A 13,295-nucleotide genomic window follows, 5' to 3' on the forward strand; every position below is an offset into this window, starting at 1 on the left:
GTCACACCGTATTTTTAAAGTATTCTTCTAACTGAGTTTTCTGCCCAAATCCAGATAATTTGAAGAGTGTTCGGAAACTCCAGCTGGTTCAAAGAGCTGCAGCCAGATTGTTGACCGGGGCTGGTTACAGGGAGCATCATGGGATTTAATAACTAAAGAAACTGTTTAGCAATAGAATATATAGAGCATACAACTCCCCTGTTAAAACAGCTCCACTGGCTTCCAGTCTGTTTCCGGGCACAATTCAAAGTGCTGGTTATGACCTATAAAGCTCTATATGGTTCGGGTCCAGGTTATTTGAAAGAACGTATTCTCCCTTATGAGCCTGCCCGTGCTTTGAGATCTTCTGGAGAGGCCCTTCTTTCAGTCCCACCTTCTTCACAAGCACGCTTGGTGGGAACATGGGAGAGGGCCTTCTCGGTGGCTGCTCCGGTGCTCTGGAACTCTCTTCCCGGGAAAGCTAGGCTGGCTCCCTCCTTGATGGGCTTTCGGAAGCAGGCTAAAACTTTTTTGTTCAAGCAGGCCTTTGGAGAATAATCCAGCCCTTTATCTACATTAATGTCTTATAATTTTGTTGTGTATTTTTTAATTGTTTATGGTTTTGTTACCCTCCCCCCGCCCGCATGTATATTTTAAACTTTGTAAGGCCGCCTTGAGGCCCAGCATTGGGCAAAAGGAGGGATACAAATAAATATAATAATAATAATAACAATAATAATTATCTTCCACAATTCACCCCTGCTTCCCAAGCTAGTGTCCCAACTATGGGTCTGCATGGCATATGGTTGAGGGTGGGAGTGTTTTATGTTCCAAGAAGTGCTGTGTGAGACAAAATATACATAGGGCCCCCTGAGTTTAAGCCTGGGAATGAGACAGGATTTCAGCCTTATACAAACATATGCACACCATTTGCTCATTCTGGTTGCACTTCACCCCATGAACATGAGGTCTACTCACCTCCTTTGTTCCATTTCAGCCTTTTTAAAAGGGACAGGCTATAAGTAAGAGTGATTGCGTGAATAGACCATATGCTGGTCTATCACACAGAGTCAAATTTTCCCCCTTGCAAAGCCCAGCATGTGGCTTTTAGGAAGTATTCTAGGAAGTATTTAGTTAATGTAATGACTACAAAACAAAAAAGCCATACTTAAAAAGTCAGAAAGCTTGTTTAAAAATAGTTAGCCAAAATATTATGAAAGGGAAAAAAAGGAATATAAAGAAAATAGAACAACATAATTAAATGTGTAGATTTTAGTCCGATGTTCAGAATGATTCTTTAAATGTATGTTTTTCAGTAGATTACAAGGCAGATTATGAAGCAGTCTGGAGACTGTTTGTGACTTGTTAGGGCTGCAAGAACAAAATAATTTTGAAAGCATATTAAGTAAAAACTGAGAACCAAACCCCTCAAGAACACCTACTTTGACTTGGTTCAGTTGTTCCTGCTGATACCCAAGCGTCAGTCCTTTCTCTCTCTTTGGGTTCCAGAGACATCCATTATGCCTTATTGGTTTCCTCAACCCACTACAGGAAGAAGTACTGAGGAAATAGATTTAATAATGGTAGAATAATGAGGCAGTCAACATGTGGGAATTTTTTTTTGTTTTTGTTTATTTGTTGTTTCAACCATCATGGTCATATCAACTTTACAAATGCATAGGTAATTACACAAGTTTTTTGTTTTTTTTTAAGATTTATTTAAAATATGAAGAGATCTATGTTTTGTATGTTATAGCCTCTTCTGGCAGGCCTACCCAGATGAATTTTAAACCCAAGAATTTTAAGATGTCTTGATTGTTATTTTGATATTGTATTGGTTTTTTATGCGCTTTTAATTAGTTTTATGTATTTGATTTATATTGTATTGTTGTACTAATGTTGTTCCCCACCTTGATCCAAAGGGAGAGGCGGATAATAAATAAATAAATATATTATTATTATTATTATTATTATTATTATTGTTATTATTCATCATCATCATCAATGCTTGATCCTAAGTTCCTTACCTGCTCTTCCCCTTCTAAAATTGTATACACAACCCCCACTAGCTAGATATTGTGTCATTTCTACCCCTGCTCCCCCTGGGTTGGAAGAAGGTGTTTCAGGTGATCAATCAGAATCAGACTCTTAAGTAGAGGAGTCGGTGCCAGAAACTGGCCAGCCTGTACCAGTGGGGGAGAAAGCTCTCACGAGCTCTTCACCAGCTGGGAGTGAACTCTCTCCAGAGCTTATCTCGTCAAGGGCAAATAATACACAGTCAGTGGGAAGCCAACATTCTTTCGAAGGGGAGAGCACGGAGAGGTTAGCCGATCCTAGAGTACGCCGCTGACTAAAATGGGCGGAGCAAAAGGAAGGTGAGAGGAAGTCGGCCCAGCTCGCATCTCGTGAGAAGCTGCCTCAGAACTAGTCTCTCTAAAGTTAACACATCTTGGGAAAAGGTTTTCCACTCTTCTTGAAATGACAATTGTCTTGCTTAGTTTTGCCTAGGGGGAAAGTTCTTAGAGATTAGACTCTCTGCAGGTGGGAAGAGATGTTTATTGCTTGAATAAAGCTTTGTGGATTACTTAGCAGGCGTTGTTATTGTCTCCCAAGAAGGCAGGAGGTTTTGAGAAACACAACATACTATTGCTTTTTCAGTCCCTAAACCCTATCCATTCTGACTGTCAGATCTCCCTGTATATAATCCCAGAATTAACACTAGCCTTGTTTTAGAATCAGCAAGCCCAAGGCTCCTATGATCAGACCAGTCAAGTCATTATGAGGTGTTTAAATTTTTGTTGTCTTGACAGGTGGGAAGGCAAGAATGAAAATGAAATAGGCCGATGCAAAGAAACTGGCAAGATCCATGTGACAGTTAATCATAAATACTACAGACCAACTGAAGTGGTAAGTAAAGCATTCTTTCAGCTTTACAAATGAACGATGCAGTCATTCAATTAATAAATTACTATGTATGGGCAGTTGTTTGTAAAAAGGTTCTAACTGCATCTCTGCTGTCAGCTTTCAGTCTTTCTAAATAGTCGCATAAGCCACTTATGCTTTAAATTTTCCTGAACAAACAAACAGGGATGGAACACAGAAATTATGTGTTTAGAATATTTGATGCTCTATTTAAGCCTGGCTTGCTGTGATCAAAAATGTTGATGTGGACAGTTTTTCTCTTCCGAATTATTTCTGAAAGTTTGATATAGAAGAAATAATGGAAAAAATGTATTATGTATTTAACATCTTTATTTTCAAGTCTTATATTTGTGTGTGTGAGTGTGTGTATAAAAAAATAGCCTACATTTATATGTGCATTTTCACAGTAGCTATATGCAAAAACAAAACAAAAAACACAGAAGGGAAAAGAGAGAATTTTAAAATATATAAGTATTTACATTTCATCTTCTGTGAAATTAAGCCTCTGTTAAACTTTTCATTTAGCTATCCATCACTGGAAATCCATCTTTTTAATCCATTTTCATAATTTTTTATAAATGACCTGGTGTAGAGGGGTTGCTTGTCAAATTTACAAATGACATGGAGCTAGGAGAGATGGCTAACACCATGTAAGACAGGATCAAGATTCAAAAGAATCTAAAGAGGCTGGAACATTGGCCAGAATCTAACAAGTTGAGATTCAACAGAGACAAAAGTGTTGCATTTAGGTACAAAAATCAAAGGCACAATTACAGGATGGGTGACACCTAGCCTGGCAGCAGTACGTATGTAAAGGACATAGGTGTCTTAGTGGATCACAATGCACCAGCTAAGAAAGCTAATGCAATCTTGGACCATTTTAACAGAAACATGCTCTAGGTACATCCTACAGTGCAGAGCCTGCATTGAGCAGGGAGTTGGACTAGATGGTCTCTGAAGTATCTTCCAATTCTATTTTCTTGTCTCTCCTGAGACGTTTGCCAGGTTTAAGAAGCTATTCAGAACGCAAAAGGAAATCTAAAAACAGAGAAACACCTCTATATTAAATGTGCTGTCTCCAAATCCACAGGCAGTATCCAATACTGGTAATTCATCAGCTGTCAACATATTGTACTTGCGGAAATGTATGCTAGCACAGTGGAAAACTAGCACTTGCTAGCACAACCCAGGAAAGTAGCACTTCTAGAATGGAACAAGTCAGCAGAGCTCTTAGAAGGAAGCTGTGCTGTTTCGTTCCATTCCAGAAGTGGTGGTTTCAGATGGTTTCTAACTACCCTAACCAGCACTAGTTTCTCATTGCATTAGCAAATATTCTCACTAGTGCAAAATTAGCATTGGATACTGCCCCATTAGTTCTTTTTGAATAATAAGGATTTTGCCTGCCCAAGGTTCATTGCTCTTCATTGCTCCTGAAACTGCCCTTTTTTGATTCTCTCCATTTAATTTCCCCATCCTTACAATCTATCAGTACCTCTTCCTTAAAAAGTGGTACTGATATATACCCTAAAACGTCAGTGGGTTTTCAGAGGCTTTGCTCACCAGAGAACAATAACTTGCTGTCGGGAGAAATTATATTTTCAATTTGTGTCACATAGTTTTAAAAATAAGTCAGCAACTGTGTGTTTGTGCTGTTGCGGTGGGAGGGGGTTAGTGTCATTATGTGGTTTAGTTACTAGAGAGCATTAGGCTTAATTTTATCTGGGTGGAATCAGATATTTTCCATACTGTTCTGTTCTTATTGAAGAGAGATAATAAAGTTTTTGCCCAATTTCCTAACTGGTGCGCTCTCTAAGTCTTATGCCTTCCATGACAGGACAGAAAGATACTTAGTTAACTCAGTTTCAGCATCCAACACCTCAGACATATTTGGGGGCTGAATTTTTTCAATATGGTCCTTCTACTACATAATGGCAACCGTGTGAAAGAACTCATGTTACTGTTATCACACACAGTTCCTTTTACAGCACTACCCAGAAGTGGAGTCCAGGTAAACATATCTAATCTGAATTCAGCCTGGCCTACTTGTCTCCCTCATAATGTTTTTAATTTGGGTTCTGTTTTATCTCTGTATGTAATATTATTATTATTATTATTATTATTATTATTGACAATATTATTATTGCATGTTTAAGGTTTTTAATATTTGTAAACCTCCCAGAGAGCTTTAGCTGTTGGGTGGTATAGAAACATATTAAATGCATGAATGAATAAGTTGCCAGCAATCTACTGGTCCCCTATAAATCCCCACCCAACCCAAATCATCCAAAGCCCTTCAAACTTCTCTTAAACCCAGTTTACTTGGCTGATGCAGCAGCACTCCTCCAGTGCTAGCAATAGCCAGGATAGCTCTGTTAAATCTGGATAGATATGCAAATAGCTGCTGTTAGCCTGGGATAACCACCTTCTATAAAATACTGATTTGGTTTGGGTCCTCACTTTCACCACAGTCTTTTGCCCTTTCTCCCCCCACCCCCTCAGCTTTTAGTCTGATCACTCGATCATGGATTTTTGGTCTTTCTTGTAGAAATTGTAAAAAGAAATAGTGCAGAATAAAGTAAATGTGGAAATAGAAAATGGAGGGGACGGGGACAAGCATTATGAAAGAGCACTTAGAAAAATAGAGGGAGGTTTAACGAGAAGAAAACAGGGTATGTGGATGCTATTCCCTGGCTCTGAGAGGGGCTTGGTGTACATGCAAATTACCTTTAATATGTGTTCCTTTAGTGTTTCTGTTAGCCTCACCCTTCCTCTAAACACTCCCTAGTTCTTTCCCTCTGCTCAGACCACAGATTATATCATGACACAGGGAAAGTGTGACTCAATGGAGGAAAGAAATCATGATGTGTGCAGACATTCTGTTTAAAAGACTGTTTGCATACAGAATTACTAGAGGTGGATTCATATGGCATCATTAAGAAGTGTCCTCATCAAGAAGAGTGCTGTAAATATACAGTGATTCCACAGAATGTGCTAATGGGTGTAGAATCTCAGCTTTCAGTTTTGAAAGTAGCAACTTTCCTTAGGGTTGCAAAGTTATGCTTGAAAATAATGTTGCAACCCTTGTAAAGCAATGCCTGATGAAATCTCCAATGTCAGCAGAACTGCTAAATAGAATTTAAATGACCTTTACTTCCCTGTCCCTCTCCATGATAAGTACAAAATTGTTCAAGGTAAGAGAAAAAATAAACTGCACAATTTACACAGATCACAGAATTCAGCATTTCCAACTGGAAAACTCTTATTTTACTTTGGCACAGATTTGTTTCATGGTTAAGGTACATACAACACTGATGATCAAGAACTATTTGAAGTGATAAAGCCATCACAAGGTGGTTTTATTTTTGGAACGTCAATTAGTTGACAATGTTCAAAACACATCTCAGACATATGACAAGACAGTAGCTCCAGGTTTAATACATATTTCAAAGGTTTTCTGAGAAGGATTGAGCTTCCCTCCTGACCTATCTTTCCTACTTGTTAGAGCTTTCAGACTATTTATTTATTTATTACATTTATATACCGCCCCACAGCCAAAGCTCTCTGGGCGGTTCACAAAAGCAATCATCATCCCAAAGAATGGCTTCATCACTTCAAACTCATCACATTTGCCTACTCTTAAGGGGACTGTTGCATTGTTGAAGCATGTGAGCACTCGATATTTAGTTATTGCAGTTTTCAACAGCCCAGTAACTAACATACTGTGGGCAATGTGGAATACACCAAAAACATAAAATACAAACCATGAATATAAACGGCACATAATAAAACCATAATAAAATCAGCAGCAAAATAAATGAATGCTAATACCTAAAATCACTACAAGTAGTTCTTAAAATGCCTGGAAGAATAAAAAATCTTCACCAGGTGAGCCAAAAAGAACATAACATAGGCACCACGTGAGCCATTCTGGGAAGGGCATTCCACAGATAGAGTGCCACTTCTTTAAAGGCCCTCTCTCTTATAGCTTCAACTAGCCAGTTTGGTTCTCTAAAAGACACAAAGATATCCATTACAATTGTTTTTTTTATTAAATGTATATCTTAGCCTTCTTCCAAAAAATGGTGCTCAAGGTGGATAACAACAGTAAAATCAAGATTAAAGCAGAAACTTAATTAAAACATAGCATAAAAACAAATAGATTGAAAACACTGCTAAGAGCACAACAGTAAAACAAATAAACAGCACCTACCCTATTAAAACCTCCTTCACTAGCAGGCCATCTTACATGCCAAAGAACTGCCTGAATAAAAGTGTCTTTGCCTGTTGGCAGAGGGACAGCAGAGAAGGAGCAAACTTAGCTTCCCTTGGGAGAGGGTCCCAGAGCCTGGGAGTGGCCACTAGGAAACCTTTCTCTTCCATCCCCACCAAACGTGTTTTGTGTAAGATACTTAAACCTGGGCAGGCTCGTATGGAAGAATGTGGTCTTTCAGATAACCTGGTCCAAAGTAGTATAAGACTTTACAGGTCATAATCAGCACTTTGAATTGTGCTGAGAAACAGACTGATATGCAGTGAAGTTGTTGTAACAAGAGAGTCACATGTTCCTGTAACTGCCCCTGTCAGCTGTCTGGAATTGTGGTCCAGATAGTTTCCAAATTCTTTTCAAAAGCAGTCCCATGTAAAGCCTGTTACAGTAGTTAGTTACAGTTACAGTTACAAATGGGATGTAATTGAAATATGTGTCACTATGGCCAGATCAGACATTTCATTTCATTTTATTCATTACATTTCTATACCACCCAATACCCAAAGCTTTCTGGGCATTTTACAAAGATTAAAAACCTTAAAAATACATCACACATAGTAAAACCATTGGCATTATACGTAGTAAAACCATTTACATACAAACATATAAACAGATAGCACATGTACACACATATATCTTTAAACAATCAACAATAAGAGAAAAACAACCCGAGTAAAACCTCATCATATGCTGCCAAATGCCTGAGAGAATACCTTACTCTTAACCTGGAGCCAAAAGGATAACAATGTTTGTGCCAGGCGGGCCTCATTGGGGAGATCATTCCATAATTGGGAGGACGCCACTGACAAGGCCCTCTCCCTTGTTGCTACCTTCTGAGCCTCCCTTGGAGAAGACACCTAGAGGAGGGTCTTAGATGATGAACGTAATGTACAGATAGGTTCATGCTAGGCGAGATGCTCCATCACTTGGTACATTAGCTTGAGCTGTGCAAATGCTCTCATGGCCACTACTGAAACCTGCTAATCCAGGTTCAGGGCTGAATCCAGGGCCCTTTCTACACCTGCCTTTCCCGGTGGGATCATCCCTGTGTGTCCAAATGATGCACATGGGATCCTGGGAGCAGGGAGGGATGATCCCTCAATTTCCCCAGGATTTCTGGGACCACTAATATTCCGGCTTTACCCGTGGTCCTGGGATGATCCCAAGGACTGCAGGTGGTGTGGATGCCCGTCCGAGCTTCCCTCCTCCCCATGAATAGCAGGGGTCAGCAGAGGGAAGGAGCAGGGCCAGGGGCAGTTCAGGGATATCAGGGGCGGGGTGAGGAGCAGTGTTGGGCCTTTTTTTTTTACTCACTTCATGCTGGAGCGCAAGTGCGTTCCTGGGTGTATTGTTTTTTAATGAGTGCGACGTCCCTCTTCACTTCCGGGATGTCACACAACCGTTTGGACGCAGGACGACGATCCCGGAAGCTGGAAATCCCGGGATCCTCTCCCCTGCATCCCTCTACACCCTTAGGTGTAGAAAGGGCTCAAGAGTACACCCAAACTGTGATCCTGAGTGTTCAAGGGAGTGTAACCCTATCCAGCACAAGTTAAATCCCTATTCCCTGATGTGCCTTTGACTAACCGGGTTTCAGTTTGTCTGGGTTAAGCTTCAATTTGTTCACTTTGATTACTGACATCAGACACCGATTTAGAACTAGAAATTCTTCCTTGGATTTAGATGGAAGAGAGAGAGTTGGGTGTCATCAGCATACTGGTGGTGTATGGAGGAATCCTGGAGCCAAACATCTTGGAGGACCAACCTGCTTGCAGGGACCATGATGCAGATTCTAGGTCCTCAAGAGAGACTGTATCCAAACTGCCCCATTGAGATGTGGAAAATCCTTTTTCCAATTCGGAGGCAGAAGCTGAGCTTCCACCTAGTCTGAGGGAGTGCAGACACCTAAAGGTACAGACTGGATTGGCCACCAGAAAAAGAAGTGCCCACTACAGAAATAAGGGTTATTCATAAGTAAGACTCTACTCACAAGTAGACTTTCCCATCAGATGACTCTGATGGTCAGCAGCTGTGCCTGAATGGAGCCTGAATGGGCAGGCTTAAAACTCTTCCATTCCAGGCAAAGAGTTGCTGGAACAACATCTCTACTCCAGCTCTCAGACTTGCATTCACTAGCAGCTTCACTGTCTGTGGATCCTGTTTGCTTGGACCTTTGGACCACCTTTGGAAGTAGTTCTCCATACTGACATTTGCTGGTTTCTAGCCTCTCTGGGTTGAACTCCTGAAAGCCAGACAGATAGCCTCAAACCCCCAAACTTTGGACATCCTCAATCAGCAGGATGTATATTTTAAATAGCATGTGAGACAAGAGGGAGCCCTAAGAGACACCATAGGACTATGGCCAGGATATTGAATGGGTACCACCTTCTGAAATTGGTCCTCCAGTGCTTCCAATTCTTATTTCACAAAGACACCTCCAAAGGATCCCATGGTCAATGGTATCAAAAGCCACTGAGGTACACATAACCAGCTGAAGCCAGTTTGAAACAGATCTAAATAATCCACGTCATCCACAACCCCCTGGAGCTGAGACATCACCAGACGTTCCAGCCCCATGCCGTAGAATGGACTATTGGAGACTGTCTGGAAATTATCCAATATGATGGGATTCATGGAGGGTTTTTTTTTAAAAAAACAAAAAACAAAGATCTCACAACTGCCTCTTTTAGACAAGATGGGATCTCACCTCGTTGTAAAGATGCTTGGCCGGCTCCTCTCATTTTCTTATACTGCCTGCCTCCAAATCTAACTTTTTTTCTTTATTTTGTTTGGAAAGCATGTGTTATTGAAATATTTATTACTGTTCAATAGTACTTTGCCTCATCCTGAAATTACATTTTTAATTTTAAAATATATTTTATTTTTATTTTCATGGCTTATGTATCTCTCATATATGAGTGTCCATATTTAGATTCATCAATTTCTATTTGCCTGCTTTTTATATTTTAATGGGGGTTATATATGCATGTCTTCTTTATAGCTTACATTAATCTCTACATCCTTACTTAACCACACTTAGCCTCAGTTGCCCTTTTTCTTCTTTGGACGTCACCAGAATAAGCTTTGAGTTTTTAGCCTCTTTGGGGAAAAAAATATTTTTAATACTCAGCTCTACATTTCCCAGACTTCACAAGATTCCAGTAAAACTCCTTGGGGTATATCATATTCCCCCAAAGTCAGCTCTCCTCAAGTCCAAAGCATTTGTGGTGGTTCATACTCTGAAGAGTTACGACTCTTCAAAATATTATGAAACTGATCACAAAATCCCACTTCTCCCCCCCTTACTTTTTTTACATATATCTCCCATTTCCTACATTTATATTCCAAATGGGCTGTGAATTTGAACATTGTTCAAACAGCTGTGTATGAAATACCGTTTCTGTTACTTCAAAGTCCATTTCCATGTCACTTTGTGTGTAACTCACATTATCAGTGAGGATTTGTACAGAGAGAATAACCTTTAGGCTTATTGTTTTTCACATGACTAATAAGATTTCATTCATGATTTTAGTCTTATGACAGAACTTTCTTATCTAAAACGGGGGAAAAATCATGATATGCTTTCTTTTCCCAGCCCAAAGGTTTATGTCAACATCGGAAAATCACTACTTTAGTAAATTATTACCTTTATTGTCTTTCTGAACTGAATCACTGTGTTAGCCAAAATATTTATATCATTACTTACTTTAGACTCAACATTAACCTTCAGCCAAAGTAACTATCTAGTCAGTTTGAAACTGACCTGTTTTTTTTCCAAGTATCATAATCAACATGCCTATTTTGAAAGAAAATTATTTATATTTGCAAATGAGTAGCAGTTTAGGGAATCCTCTCTAGAGAGGTAACAACTGTCTTTTGCATTCAGTTCCCATTTATGATGGCTCTGAGTTGGATGAACACCATAGTATGGCATTTAAATATTCTAGAACACTTGGTATTTCAAGCAACCTTTTAAGGTAGTGTCTTAAAATAAATACTGTTATGACCAGTGCTGCAGAACTCCTAAATCCAAGATTCAAAGGTTATTAATATTAGTGACAAGAGCATTGTTATTTGGCCTTGTCTGGATTACTAAAGAAGTAACACGCTTTAGAACTTGATAAAAGTTTCAGAACACCGAGCATCTTCAGGTAGTTGGTCCAAACTAGGCGTTTGCCAAGTATGTTGCCCTTGTAGTCTGTAACTCTCTACTTGTCTCTGACTTGATCATGGGCTATATAAAATAAAATAAATTGATGGATGTTTGAAAACACACATACTGTATAATTGAGGAACAAACATGTGAAAGAATTAGAACCTTCAGAAAACACTTACATTATATGTGAGACCAATAATTCTCTGAAGTCTCTGAAACTCAAAGTGAAAGTGAAGGATCTGAAGCTGTGGACCTTTCAGACTGTGATTATCAGATTGAGTTCTGTTAATATGATCCCTAAACAGGAGCATAATAATTGGAAATCTATTTCTTCAGCCTTTGAAAGGTATCACCCTTCAGCTAGCAAGGTGGTAGTGAAATGTCTGTGTTGCAGTTTGAACTGGGAAGGAAGAGAGTTGGATGGAGAGCTGTAGTTCAGCTAGACTCAAAGCTGGGGAATGGGGTGGCTATCGGACTCTAAGTAGTTGCTTGCTTTGTGACTATGATGCTGAATCTGTAGTTTTGCTACCTGTTTTTAGGGCTCTGTTTCTTCCGGTATGTTCTGCTTGTATATTTGTAAATGAAACAAATATGACCATAAGTCACCATAAGTCTCTAATGCTCTTTCATCCAAAGGATGGACTAAACTCTGTAGTACTACCCCTGGACTTCTCACTGCACAGGAAAGTGGAGACTGCTAACAATATATATCTTTGACCTTTCCTTGTTACTGAGATACCTGACTTCTTTTGTGATATTTCCTTCTTTTATGTACAGAAACAGCTACTAATGGACTTCATAACTTTCCCCTTACATCAGTTTCTACTTTTCTAACTTACCGCAGTGATACTCAATACTGCAAACCCTGGGAGACACCATTGATCAAGCCATCCTGCATTCTGCTATACAGTTAACCAGTTGTTACCCTTTGTGTCATCCTACTTCACCTCCCCATTTTTCCAGCCCCTCACACTGCTGACCCTGCCTCCCACTCCCTCTACTTCTCACCCCCATTCCTGTCATTCCTGAGCTTTTAAAACCAGCCATGTGTCATCTGTGAACTCCACGTATTCATTGATCTTCCTGAGAACATCAGCCTGTCCCTCTAAATCTGCTATCTGATCCCTTCAAACTGACAGCTCTTAGCCCCCAAAAGGTATACACTTACTTCCTCAGATCTAAGTGAAAATTGCCTTGCAACGTGGTATCTTGCTTGCCATAGAATTGTTACGTTTTCCTTATATTAGGAAAACTGTCTAAATCAAGTAGTTATTAACTCTTCTAAACTATTTGGAAATGGAAGGAGGTGGAGGAGAAATGACACCTCTATTTACAGTGAAATAGTGTGAGAGGGTCTGTCATCTCCCCAGCAGGGCATTTTGTTTTCATTGCTCAATCCTAGGGCAAGTTAACAGCAGACCCAACAGGCCCCTAGCCCATAGACACTACCCAGGCCCAGACCTTTTCATTACAGTTAATGACAGATAGGAAGTGCAGGGCGTTTTTTTTTAAGTAGACACATTTTAAAAGAAAAACTGTGGCCACCTACTGACATATGTTCTCTAGACAATTCCCACACAAAAATGTCTTGGATTTAATGTAATAAATGTAGTCATAACTATAGCTATTTTTCTATATTGTTAGGGGACTTGAAAGGCAAGTAGAGGTGGTTATTGGATATGTGAGTGGAACTGTGGCCATACTAGTTCAAAATTGTTGATTTGGCTTTCCTGAGAAAAATGTGTTTTTCAATCATCCAAAACTCATAGCAGGGTAATATTTTTATTAGAAACAACTAAAGTGTCAAAATTAGTGAGCACTAGGTTGATCATTATTTTGTGACATTGTAGTTGCCCCTAATAAAAACATTGTTCCAAGTGGAATTTTGATTCATTTGAATGAACAACACATATGTTTTGTACGTTTTTTAATGGCAATTCAAATGATTTGCCTATTCAATCAAAAATAAAT

The 13,295-nt window shown here is 39.4% G+C and overlaps 1 protein-coding gene across 1 annotated transcript in view; it reads left to right on the plus strand.

The window, feature by feature from the left end:
- The window catches only part of GMDS (GDP-mannose 4,6-dehydratase), a 352,937-nt gene that overhangs the window by 269,242 nt on the left and 70,400 nt on the right, over positions 1-13,295 (plus strand). Inside the window, exon 9 of the mRNA XM_063130302.1 lies at positions 2,790-2,886. Coding sequence (XP_062986372.1) covers positions 2,790-2,886 — 97 coding nt within the window. The remainder of the gene's footprint in view (positions 1-2,789; positions 2,887-13,295) is intronic.

This window comes from Elgaria multicarinata, chromosome 7 (assembly GCF_023053635.1).
Source record: "Elgaria multicarinata webbii isolate HBS135686 ecotype San Diego chromosome 7, rElgMul1.1.pri, whole genome shotgun sequence".
Classification (NCBI taxonomy): Eukaryota; Metazoa; Chordata; class Lepidosauria; order Squamata; family Anguidae; genus Elgaria; species Elgaria multicarinata.